Below are 13,112 nucleotides of genomic sequence, written 5' to 3'. Positions count from 1 at the left end.
ACCAACCCTCGGGGTAGAATGCAAAGTACTTCTTCTTCCAATTATGCACAAACGATGGGTTGTCGACCACTCTACCATGGCGGGCCTAGAAATAGTATATTCCCGCCTCGTTGGGGTGCTACCTCGAGACAAATATGTTACGGAAGATTTTCTTGGTTAGCTTGACACCTAGGAGTCGACCCATCACCAGCACAACAATTATAGTTCTGACGGCGTTAGGGGTCATTTGGCTTAGGGAGATGTCATACCACTTTAGCAGCTCAGGGATGAGGGGAGGAAGGGGGAATCTAAGGCCAAACTGCAAGTAGTGCTCGTGAACGCACACCACGCTCTCCTCGCTATCCATCTCGGAGCATTGATAGTGTTGTACTTCTACACCCTGGTTGTGTACTCAGCCACCAGCCTAGGGCTCAGCTTTGTAGCTTCACCGCCCTGTTCACCCACTACCTCGGGAGACCCTATGGCTCTCTTGGTATCCCTTAGCCTTGTCGACCCAGTGCTCTCATGCGAAGATTCACTGCCCCGTTGGCTTCACTCAGCGCCTATAGGGGAAATCCTCTCCCTTAACACGTGGATCTCGGGCCTCAGAGCAAGGCCCTCGGACTCGCTAGCGTAGCTTTCGCTACTATTGGCCAATGTGGTAGCTCGCGAGGAGAAAGCGCCTGACTCATCAGGACACTCAAAGCACTCAGGACCAGAGTTAGAGTAAGACATGGCTATGGTTCAAGCCTTTACCTAATGGACAAGGTCTTGAGAAGTTTAAGGGCAAAGAAAATCGAAGGTTGAGGTCTCTGAAAGTTCTAGCTCTCAAAAGCAAATGGTGGAGACTAACTCGACTAAGTGCCCTATTTAAAGGAAAATGGATGGCTCATATCATCTCTGATCCAATGACCGCCTAAGTTGACTGAACCGATGCCTAACACGTGTCAATCGCCTTGGGAAGGCGAAACAATGCCGAGCGAGTCAACCGATTCACTCATTAAGTCAAGCGGTTTGCTCGCTCAATCCGAAGCTAGAAGCAACTCGACCTGGTCCATCCACGGCCCATCTCATGTATGGTCACGACGCAATGACCCCTCGCGTAAGGTCATGACCCGACGCCTGTCTCAGGCACACTCCTGACCCGCTCACGCTGAGACGTGCGCACAGTCAGCACCCAACGTCGAGACCCGTCTCCTATATGACCATAGCTCGTTGACGTCAGCACCCATTTCGTGCATGGCCACGACGTGCCTGCTCGTCACTCGTGCCCTACACGGTAGCCACCAGTTGAGGCTGACCCCTGACCCTTGCACGGACTCATCAGCACATCTGTGAAGCACACGACTAGGGGGCACGTGCATCTCGTACTCGTACCACTTACGGTGCCGCGCTCCCAGTCCTCCACAACTTCCAAAAGGTGGAACTAGCAAAATAGATGCCATTAAGACAAGGGAAGCCCTCCGAAGTCGAGGTTGACGTCTCCACGCTTCTGAGTCAGGCTATCTCCATGAAGCCAAAGTCGGAGCCGACGTCTCCACGCTCTTGATCCAAGTTATCCCCAACATCTCCAAAGCTGAGGCCGATGCCTTCGCACTTAAAGACAAGGCTCTCCCTAGAAAAACTGAAGCTAAAGCCAAGATCCTCACTTAGACCTCCACCATGGCCTCGAGAGTGGGGGGCAAATGATGTAGGTGCACAAGGCAGACCCAATGGCGTGGGTGCACATGACAGACCTAGGATGGCGGCGCGTGGCATTTGGCAGAGCACATCCCGACCGTTCGTTCGTAACTAACTCCAGGCAGGTTCAACTATAAATAAGTGGCGTCACTATGAGGTAATCCATCTTGTCATTTATTGCTCTATGCTCTATAGCTTCCTAGTGACCTCGTCTGAGCTATTCTACTCAGGCCTCGTCCGACTTCTTTGCTAAGCTCTTGCTAACTTGATTGTCAGACTCTCTGCCCCTGGTATAACACCCGAGGCCTCTGATGTGTTTTCTCCCCTACAGGTCGAATCTACAGACCCTCGGTCCTGTCATCCCTTGGACACATCAGCCCCTCGGCTACAACATCCTCGACTAACGGAAACATAATTATATTGTTGCCCTCGGCCCATTCCAGACAGCAACAGTGGCCAACATGTGATTGAAGATGCGAAACCCATATTCCAAATCAAAACACTTCCTTTCGATAAATATGATATTGGTTCTGAGGAAGAAGAAACGAATTGTTAAGAGAATTCGAACAGTAAGGAGAGGAAGGGTATTCAAATTGTAGGGATTGAGACAGAAATTCTCCGAGATTGCTCTCTCGTATAGTGAAAAGAGTATTGAGGTCTCTCTTCTTCAAGCAGCTATTGGAACTAAAACCGGGTTATAGAGAATTAGAGATTCCATTTTCTTCTTCTTCTTTCATGAGGCATGACTACATTTTAGAAATGCTTAGGCATAAACCCCTAACGATTAAACCCTAATCCATTCGAAGAAATCACCCTGCCAGGGATATCCAACTGTGAGAGAGTTTTCATTCGCACGTGTAACAAGGTCTGGCTCGTGCGTTTTGATAAACTAATAGATGAGGACTTTTATGCCATTATAAAGTAAAGATGGGCAGTTTTAAGTAATTAAGGTAGAAAGAACCCGCAGAAACCCTACTTCTCTTACTGCCTATAAAATGGCAAAACCTCTGCGGCTCTGCTGATTGCTGAAGGAGGAATAGCTTCTTATCGAGGTGATCCAAAATGTCGAAGCGAGGTTTGTGCCCGTCTGTTCTCTGGATTTGGGCTTAGCGTTTGTGGTTCACGATTTCTGCAGCGGTGAAGATTGACGAGGTGTTCTTGTTTTGATTGCAGGACGTGGAGGAACGGCCGGCAACAAGTTCCGGATGTCGCTCGGTCTACCGGTGGCGGCAACGGTGAACTGTGCCGATAACACAGGTGCCAAGAACCTGTACATCATCTCCGTGAAGGGGATCAAGGGTCGCCTCAACCGGTTGCCGTCGGCTTGCGTTGGTGACATGGTGATGGCCACCGTGAAGAAAGGGAAACCCGATCTCAGGAAGAAGGTCATGCCTGCCGTTATTGTTCGTCAGAGGAAGCCATGGCGCCGAAAGGATGGTGTCTACATGTACTTCGAAGGTTATATTTTTATTTCTATCTACTTGCTTCTGTTTATCATGTTGTGTTGTTTTGTTCTTTGCAATTGTATTGGAATATATATTCGAAGTAATGAGACTGATGTTTTCATTTTTGGAATACTTTCTTAGTATGGTTGATATTTGTTATTTATGAAGAAAAGATTGTAGATTGGCTTAATTTGATAATTGCATTGTTAAAACAAAGTAATTAATCTATTGTTATTAGTGTTAATTCCAATATCAGGTTTAGGTTGTCAGTAATTTTGACTTTGACACTTGATTTGTTTTGGTGATGTTTTTTAAGGTTTTTCTTCTCCAACACATGCATTTATGGGTCTCCTGTCATACATGATACATGTTATTTTTAAACAACGGAAAAAAGCTAATTCTCTACCTTGTGATCTTCTTAGGTGGAACAACTATTGCTTATGAGATAGTATTACATTAATCGCAGAGCTTTACATGCTTGTCTCATAACAATTAAACAAGCAATTGAATCCTTTTCTTCTCTAACCTCTAGGGTAAAGATGGTCATACCCTTGATTACCCGGGAAAGGAAAGTTTTACTTAATTCTCCTCCAAGTATTGAGGATTGCATATGACCAATGATCATATTAAGATCTATGGACAAGACAAATCTGTATTAGTATTACAAAATGGGACGAGTGGCAGTTGCCCACTTACAAAAATATATAAAAAGGATTTATTCTCTTGTTTATTTTTGATAAGTAGGATTGCCTTCTCTTATTTAAACAGATTGGGATACCCATGATTACCTAAGGTTATAATTGGTGTTGCATTCCAACAAGTTAAGATGATTTCATATTTTTGTTTTCTTTCCTCGTGCATCAATTCAAGAACTATTATTATCATATTATTAGAGAATTGCCATGGTGGTAGGCAGGAAAAAGAATTAAGTTGGATATGTTAACGTAATATTAAAATTGTCATGAAGCGAATCTATCACCCTGATTGTTTCTAGATTTTTTTGAAAGTTTGTTGGCTATATTCATTGCCATCTACATTTTGATTGCCTTTATTTGATCAAAATGTCCTGGGGACTGTTCCAAAAGTTTCTAAGCTTTGTACTTGTTTTTTGCAGATAATGCTGGGGTGATTGTGAATCCCAAGGGAGAAATGAAAGGTGGGTAATGCCTTAATCACATTATAATCCCAAACTTCTTACTTGCTTGGTTAAGGTCATGCCATCCAAGTTCCAATATTGGACTGGCTACAGATTGTTATTTCAGTATGTTGATAAACGGATGGTGTAATGAACATTTCCTTATTGTTCTTGAACTGGTTCGTGCAGGGTCTGCTATCACTGGACCAATTGGAAAGGAGTGTGCGGACTTGTGGCCAAGGATTGCAAGCGCTGCCAATGCAATTGTTTGAATAGGTGTTTTTTCTACTTTCAAGTGCTAATTTTACATTTTGTTTGAGTTGATTTGTGAAACGAGGAATGTAGTTTGGTGGTTTTCTTAGTAGAGACAGTAACGGTGTCAAATTATTTTTGAAATCGTATACCTGTTAGTGGGCATTAAAACTCAACACTTAACTTTGGTGGGGAAAGTCGCCTTCTTTTCTTTTACTTCGGCACTGATACCCCTGTATCTGATTTGCTTTCTTTTCTCTCTTCACTGCCTCCTCCCGCATTGTTTGATTGTTTTCATCCTCCCTCAAGATGAGTAGATGACGGACAATCCTCCATGTGGTGAGGCGCAAGACGCTATTTTTAAGGCCAAACAGTTGGTCTCAATGATTCCATCCACATGGAGGGAATGGATTCAGGTTAATTACCAATACCTCTTTTATGAAGTTCACCATTCTCCGCCCTCAAAAAAATAGAAAAATGATCATATCCCTTGCAACGAGGCTTTGTTTCATTTGATCAAGGCATTCCATCCCTGATGACAGTGTAGGACACCTCTTCAAATCAAACGGACGAATGGTTGTTTAATTAAGACATCTATCCTTGATGACAGTGTAGGCATTCCATCCTTGATGGCAGTGGAAGAAATATTGAAAGCTAGTGGTAGTGGTGTTATTCTATTCCATGCATGGTTGTTTAAGTAAGACAACAATTATGTTGGCCGACTTGTAAGACTTCAAGAAATAAAGGAGATGTATGCATGCTAAATAATTAAATATAGACCATCACCTGCCCTAGCTAGCCCGTTCAACATTTTTTTTTTCTTAAATAGAAATTAAAATAGTTGTTCCCAAGAATTTCACTATTTTTGATATCAAATACATTTGCATTTAAAACTGAATTTGGTAGAGAATGTGGGGCGGTTTATTTTCTTTATTTTCCTTGAATCACTTCCCATCCAATAGTTCTACTCTACCCTGAACCCCCCTCAATTCCTTGCTATCTATTTTGATAGTTGTACCATCTTGATACTGATCATTGGTTGGAGGGTGTTTTGATCGATCTTTTTCTTGCCTTGGGAATCCCACAAGTTATTATAAGTTGATTAAAAGCATCGCTTGTGGTTAACTAGCATCCATATCATCTTTATTAATATTTGCATTAGTCAAAAAAGTGAAATAAGAGTACTATATCATCATATATCATACAAGCTTAATACTCAACAAACTTTATTTTATTCGCTAAATTACAAGAATCAAACATCATGCAAACCCAGCGCTAGCAAAAGATTCCCTTGGCTGATAAAGGGAGTTGCCAGCTTTATTTCTTCTATTTTTAGGCTTACCCACTGTGTCAGTGCGACAGAGGCTAGACATCTTCAGACTTGAGTATTACTGGACCTTGGAGAGATCATTAATTAATTGATTATTTAACCGGATAAGAACGAAGCAAAGCAATTGATTCCACATGCTCCGCATTGATATCCCACATTTCTCGCAATATCTATGTAGCATCCATTTCCCCAACCGGTGGTTCCCCATGAGTTCTTCACTATCCAGTATTCTGGGGTGTAACCCACAATCAAAACCGCATGGAGGTATGTTATAGGGTCGGCAATTCGTTCCATAGAAAATTCCCTGTTTCAGTTCAAATTAAAAGATATATAAAAATCCTAATTTGTTGTTACCTTGTAATAAACTAAAACTATAGACTTGACTTACACTTGGGTAATTATAGAAGTCTTGCGTTGTGATAATCGCTGCACTGACTGGTTGCTGAAAAACGGCACATTGGAGGGACTCTTCATCTTGAACAACTAATTTGTACGAGGTTCTGTCAAAGAAGGGAATTCGATCTAGCTTATTATCAAATGAAATGGGAAAAAGAATTAATTATTTATAGCTAGGAGCCTAGGACAGAGAGAGAGAGAGATGGAAGGAAGCTAAGGCTCACCGGAACAGATTTGCAATTGCGCTTTTCTCCCACGTAACGATAGAGATCTTCGATGGTCACCCCTCCGTTATTTTTAACCCACTTAAATGCATTAATCATCCAACCACCATCACAACCCGCTTTTTTATCAACACAGTCTATAAGTTGTTGAGTTGAGACGTTCATCAGCATATTCTTGGAGACGACATTAATTCCTTCGATAGCTCCCGCTGCAGAGAATGCCCAGCTGCATCCTACTCGTGTATAAAAGATTGCAAGTCCAAGTGATTACTGCGAATTTAGCCGGTGTGGAGGATATTTTTGTATCTGCATGCCCCACGTGGGGCATGTTTGCCATGTGGCATTTTACTTATTTAATTAATTATTTCTTTTTTATTAATTGTTTTTCTTACTTATTTAATTATTTATCACATTATTAGTTAGTTGATTATTTTACTATTAATTAAATATTTTACTATTTCTATAGTTGTTTATTTATTTATAATATGGCATATGTTAATGATTTTCATTAAATATTTCGGTATTTTATTCAATTAATTCTATTTTATTGATTATTTAGTAAGTTTTCTTATATTTTTGGTTATTAATTCGTTTATTATTTTTATTAATTTTGCTAATTATTTAATCATTTTATTAGTTGGTTAACTATTTTTACTATTAATTAAACAACTAACTTGTTATTTTTGTAACTATTTGTTTAAGTATTTTTTTTTGTTTTATTAAATTAATTAGTTATTTTTTCTATTTTTGCTAATATTAAAACTGTGTCATGTGATCTTTGCGTGATCACTTGAAACCCTGATCACATGAAACCCAAAAGAAAAAATCAACCAAAGGCACAAAGTGAGGAAATTAAGCTGGTTTCGTGCTTTTGGACTTTTTTGAATTTTTACTTTGTTTAGAATTTTACACGAGTATTCCAAACGCTAAGGTATTTTTCCGACAACTTTTTCTTTGTAAAACACAAAAAGTACTTTTTAAACGTTTATTACCTTTAGGCTCTGTTTAGAAGGAGTACAAATGCAAATATGCAGAGTGCAAAATCTTATATTTTGTATGTATTTATATTATATATATTTACAGTTTTGTTTTTGTTATTCATGCATGCAAATCGATTTCAGATAAATGGGTTCAGCAGTGTTTTCGCTTTTCACGATTATTACTGTATTGCCCTGCTCCTAATTAGGATCAGTGTTTTTAAACCATTGTTAATCCGAATGGCCGGACTGTTTAGTCTGAAAATTGTTCAGGCAACTGATTCCGTTTTACCCTTAACACATTCCTATGCCAAAAACCGTTCATTTGGTCAGTAATCTGTTAACCCAAGTGGTTGAGCCATTGATTCAGACAACGGTTTTGACCATCTTTTATTCTACTTTTTTAATTTTTATTTTCTAATTAGAACGGCCCATTTGTTTGAACTAGAGGTCGAACTGCTGACATAAAAACTGGTGGCCTAAGCACTTCTGGTTCTAGGTCGGTTTTTAAAACATTGATTATTAAGACCAGCTATTAAGAGAGAGAGAGAGTTACTACATGTTTGTTGATTTTTTACAGGGGTTACAGCACCGTAGTCCCTCCAATCATAGGATGAATTGGCTTGGCATGTTGTCTTCACCGGCCTCCTTGGACTTGTCTCCAACATGTTGTCTATGTGATCCAGTTTTGAGAGATACAGCTCCCCAAATTCCTCGAAAGTCGTGTCTGAAAATTGATGAAGTCCCACAATGTGATCAGACGGGGCTTCTTGGAATTCCAGTCGATCACATAGGCCAAGTTGCTTTGGAAACTCTTGAATCTCTTTTCCTTCTCTTCTGGACTTGTGTACACCTTTCCATGCTTCACCATCCATTTCTGGAAGAGCAGTGCCAGTCCCTCTTCCGAGACAATATAGTCAGAATCAAAACCCTCTTCACTAGGGACGATGCCTAAACTAAGAGTAAGGGTGGCCATGCACAAAACCCCCAAGACGAAGATAAGGCTCAGTTTATTGGTTTCTAGGCCAGCCATTGCACTCTTGATTAGTTGATTTATGGAATTAAGCTATTTGGCCATGATGATGCTGTGCTCTTGCTATATATATATATATATAGAGCCACATTGCATTGTAAATGGGAAATGAACATCCTCCCCTCACAATCACAGGATAGTATTCTTTTCAGTGGGCGTTCTCGCAATCCTACGGTCAAAACCATCCTGATCTTATAGAATACAATTATCTTTGGTATTCTTTTTTTATTAGTTTTTGGAATTCATATAAACTATTAAGCTTAAGATGCCCACAGCTAGCCCCCCCCACCAAATTTCATTTGCGATAAAAGATTCATGCACCCGTAACTTTCAGATTCTATCACTTTGCATCTGCCCTGTTAAGGGGTTCATGGTTTTCAAAACCAGACTAGACCAGACCAGAAATACTGGGTACCGGTTCTGTTTTATCCCAAAACAGTTATTTTGTCAAAAAACGTTGATTTGGTCAGCAAATTGCTGACCCAGGTGATCAAACCGTTTAGAGGTTTTGACCATTTTTATTATTTTATTTTTTTGTCAAAATAGGCCGTCCATTTGGTTCAAATGATTGGACCGTTTAACCCGAGAACCGGACCCCTGACCAGTTCATTGTCCGGTTCAATTTTAAAAACCTTGAATGGGCTTAATGGTAAAGGTAAAATTATTAAAATTAAAATGCTCATTTGAAGTTTGATGGATTAAAAGAAAGAAAATATCAAAATAATGAAAATAGGCATGTTACTTAAAGTAGGTATCTCTTGTGTTTTCTGTATTTTCCTATTTTTTTGTTGTATTTTCTTTTTTTTTGTATTTTTTGTTGTATTTTCCTCTTTCACCTTCATTTTTTGTTGTATTTCATATATTTTCTGCAATTTCCTATTTTTCATTCTCATTGTATTTTATCAATTTTATGTAAAATAATCTCATAAAATGACGAGGACAATTTGGGGTCTTTAAAATGTTCAAATATATACATAACAGTCCTATGAAAATCTTTCTTGAAGCTAACTGGTGGAAAGCTAACGGTTGGACCAAGTGCTAGGATGGGTTTGTCACAAAATAAAATTTGGGGGGCCAAGTGTCACTACCCACAAAGTAGGGGGTGGCAGTGTATTATATGATATACCCAACAAAATATAAATATTACATGGTTTTGCAAATATGGCACACTTGGCATTAAATGCTTTTGGCATGTTGACGGTAAATGCTATAGAATATCATTTCTGACAAGATAAGATCATTTTGTGCGTATGGTAGGAGATGTAATTGGGCCGGACTGGATCAGATCCAACCGTCTCTGAATTCAATGGATTGTTGAAGTATCCAATCCAAGATCAAAATAAATAAATAATCCATTATATGTCGAATTGGGCATTAGGATTTTCAAACTTCATTGCTGGGTATATACCTGAATCCGCAGCTTTATGAAAACTACTGTCCTACACTCCTACTCAGCGGCTATACCATATATATCCAGACTTTAGATAAAAATAATGAAGGGTTGCCTTGTTAAGCTTGCTCAACAATAAACATATAGGGAGTGCGCATTCTAACTTAATATCAAAGGCGCCAAAACATGTTTGTCAGAAGACTATATAGTATTTTTTATGATTGGTCATTGTTTAATTTTGAGTGATTGAGTTCGACAGGGACTTCTAGCTAGCCATGTAACGTTCTTGGGTAATTGTCACTTTATTCCATTCACATTTTTATCCAACATCCTATCTGGTAATGGTAGGTGGACCCATTTTTATAAACCATTGTTTCATTCACAAAATTTTATCAAGAGAAAGAAAAAATAAATAAATTATCGAACCCAATTTAAAAAAAAAAAATGAAATTTTACTACTTCAGAAGAAATTGGGTGTTCTTTAATTTCTAGAACAAAACAAATTTTCAGTCTTCAAGCTTTTGATACGATGTGTTACAGAGCAATCCAGTGTCTTCACCTCTCCTGCTCTATAAGTCACTGAACTCCACCGGATGGAGTTCAACAGATCTGATAAATGTAACAACAGAGGGGATTTGAACCACTGAGGACTTAAATCCAACTGAAAAGAGGGTTTAAGTCTGTTTTGAGACAAATGAAAGCTCATAAATCATGTTTTAGACATCATATCCGATGGCAAAGCGTATTAGATTAACTGAGGTTCAATACTATTCCATTGATTCAGGGCACTATGATCCCCATCCATACTGAGGAAAACTTCTTTGAACTCTGAAATATTTCATTGAATTCTGGATAAGAATTTATTTATAAATATTGTATGATCTATGGAATATAATAATCAAAGCACCACAGGAAAAAACATGTTTCTGATCTAGAAATTCAAAAACAGGTTTTTAGTTTAGTGTTGAAAACAACAAATTAATACACTACACAACCAAAAACATGTTTTCCCGTTTTTGTTTCGACAAACAATCTGTTTTCAAACTAAAGTTTTTGAAATCGGCAATTAAAAAAAACATTGTACGTTGGAGAAAATCCATAATTTATCAACCCATTACGCCGAATATCCTCTAATACTTCCCTATATTTTACAATACTAGCACTTGAATAACAAGAGGACAAAGATGTATCATCCTATAATCCCCTGTATTTGCACCCCTTGTATTTGAACAAAAGCCTCCTTCTTCAATTTTGTTCTTTTGTAATTTAAGAGCTTTGTCATGGTCAATCCCTATCATTCATTTATTTGTATAGGTTTGAAAGTGAGTTGAGCTTAACAATACTTTATATCATTATTTTAACTGCCAAACTGAATTTTAACCTGATTGGTTTGCGTTAGTTTTAATGACTTAATGACTGGTTTTGTCATTGGTGTCAAATAATGAATCAAGGTTTTTAAAATCGATCCGGACAACGAACTGGTCAGGGTCTGGTTTCCGGGTCAAACGGTTCGACTGTTCGAATTGAATGGATGGCCCATTCTAACAAAAAAATAATAATAAATAGTTAAAACTGTTGAACAGTTCAACTGTCCAAATCAGCGGTTTATTAACTAAATCAACATTTAACAAAAATCCAGTTTTGGAGAAAACCAGAAACGGTCACCTGACCGGTTTCCAGTTTTTCTGGTCTGACTATACCAGCTGGTTGTACTAAAAATAACACCATAACTTTTTTTTTTTGTTTTATGAATAATAACACCATAACTTGTTATAGACACGAGATCCAATCCAGAATTTGACATATCAGACTTGGACTGGATTTAGATTTGGGCCAAATCCAATTTTTAAAATAAAGAAAAAATTAAAATGGTTTAAAAATTTTAACTAGTTTTTGGTTTATACATATATAATAAATTTATACAAATATAAAATATTAAATTATTATTTATAAACTTTATGTAATTATTTGTGAAATATACATACATCAAAAACTTACATAAAAAAGTGAAAATGCTTATGGTATTATACATTCATCATATTAAGCAAAATTAAGTATAGTAAATGAGAACTTTGTCATTAGTGTTCGAAATGGCTAAAAAACACAAAAGAAAAAGAAATTTAATATCTAACTCACAAGCCTTGACTGGGTCAAAAATCAAAGGTTTAATGGTTCAACCAGATGGTTCACTAGGGGTTTGTTTGATACCATTGTTGTTTCTTGAAACCCTGCCACATCAGCACCACCTAAGCGTTTTGAATTGCAATGGAATTTTTTTATTTGGTTGAGACTGTTTTAACTCAAAACAGTCAAAAAACGTTGTCTGAAAATAGCAGCAGGGGGGCATTGAAGGAAACGTCAAATTGAGGTTTCCCCCAACAGCCATTGCGTCTCACAATGTTTTAGCTGATATGGCACTTACCTGTCATCCGATGCGGCATGGTGATGAATTGATATGGTGCATCACGTATCATATAACACTTTGAGCAAAGCCATATAACCTCAGTCTACTTCACTGTATAAGCTCCATCATATTCTTCTTCTCGAAGCAGCCTGAAGCTCTTGATAACACATTTACAGACATAACACCCCTGTACATTGGAGAAAAAATAAAATCTGATGTATTCATCAAAAAAATAAAATAAAATCTGATGAAATCCTGGATTTGAAAAATTCTTGTCCATTAGATTGGCATAACAGTAATTGGAAGTGCGATTGGTGTTACATAGAATTTAAAAGTTTACTTTAAACACTTCAACATGAAATAGGACATACCAAACATATATCTACTATAAATGCCTAGTCAGCATTGCTGTTGAGACCATAAACATTAGGTGTTAACCAAACAGGTTTTTCCTCTAACCTGAAACTTGCACCACCCACACTAACTCAAAACGTTTCAAGCCTGAAATGGCAATGATACCAAACACAACCTAGGTCACTAGCTACGTTCATTTAAGTTTTGGGCTGAATAGTAATACCTTTTATATGCTTATTCATGTCTACTGTCTAAGCCTAATTAGTTTTAAATTCTACGAAGGTTATGAATTATCAATCAGGGGCTCCTCTTGAAATAAGATAGTGTTTTCTGTCTAAACATGAAAAGCTTTGGAACACCAAAGGGCTCCATTGTCAATTTCATTTAACAAAGCCTATGCATGGCATGGGTCCTAAGTAGTAAACAGTATTATGCTCCAGTTAGTGATACAAACACACCAACTTGTTATAAACTTATAATGCGTACTAGAAATCACATCAAGTTACATCTAAC

General features: G+C 38.1%; 1 protein-coding gene across 1 annotated transcript; it reads left to right on the top strand.

Moving 5' to 3' along the window:
- The first annotated feature begins 2,581 nt into the window (after positions 1 to 2,581).
- LOC104602784 (large ribosomal subunit protein uL14x/uL14z/uL14y) lies at positions 2,582 to 4,707 on the top strand. Its single transcript, XM_010266597.3, has 4 exons — positions 2,582 to 2,734; positions 2,833 to 3,117; positions 4,219 to 4,260; positions 4,429 to 4,707. Exons 1-4 carry the CDS (start codon positions 2,722 to 2,724, stop codon positions 4,509 to 4,511), a joined length of 423 nt encoding a protein of 140 aa, XP_010264899.1. The 5' UTR covers positions 2,582 to 2,721; the 3' UTR covers positions 4,512 to 4,707.
- Positions 4,708 to 13,112: the final 8,405 nt, after the last annotated feature.

The sequence above is a fragment of the Nelumbo nucifera genome, chromosome 1 (genome assembly GCF_055504915.1).
Source record: "Nelumbo nucifera cultivar China Antique chromosome 1, China Antique-T2T, whole genome shotgun sequence".
In the NCBI taxonomy this organism is placed as follows: Eukaryota; Viridiplantae; Streptophyta; class Magnoliopsida; order Proteales; family Nelumbonaceae; genus Nelumbo; species Nelumbo nucifera.
Note: the sequence above shows the minus strand (reverse complement) of the source record. Positions and strands in the feature narration are given on the sequence as shown.

What these genes read in the sequence shown, in the direction of transcription:
- LOC104602784 (XM_010266597.3), top strand. An exon ending in TGTCTACATGTACTTCGAAG is followed by an intron (nt 3,118 to 4,218) that starts GTTATATTTTTA and finishes TGTTTTTTGCAG; the next exon opens with ATAATGCTGGGGTGATTGTG. An exon ending in TCCCAAGGGAGAAATGAAAG is followed by an intron (nt 4,261 to 4,428) that starts GTGGGTAATGCC and finishes TGGTTCGTGCAG; the next exon opens with GGTCTGCTATCACTGGACCA.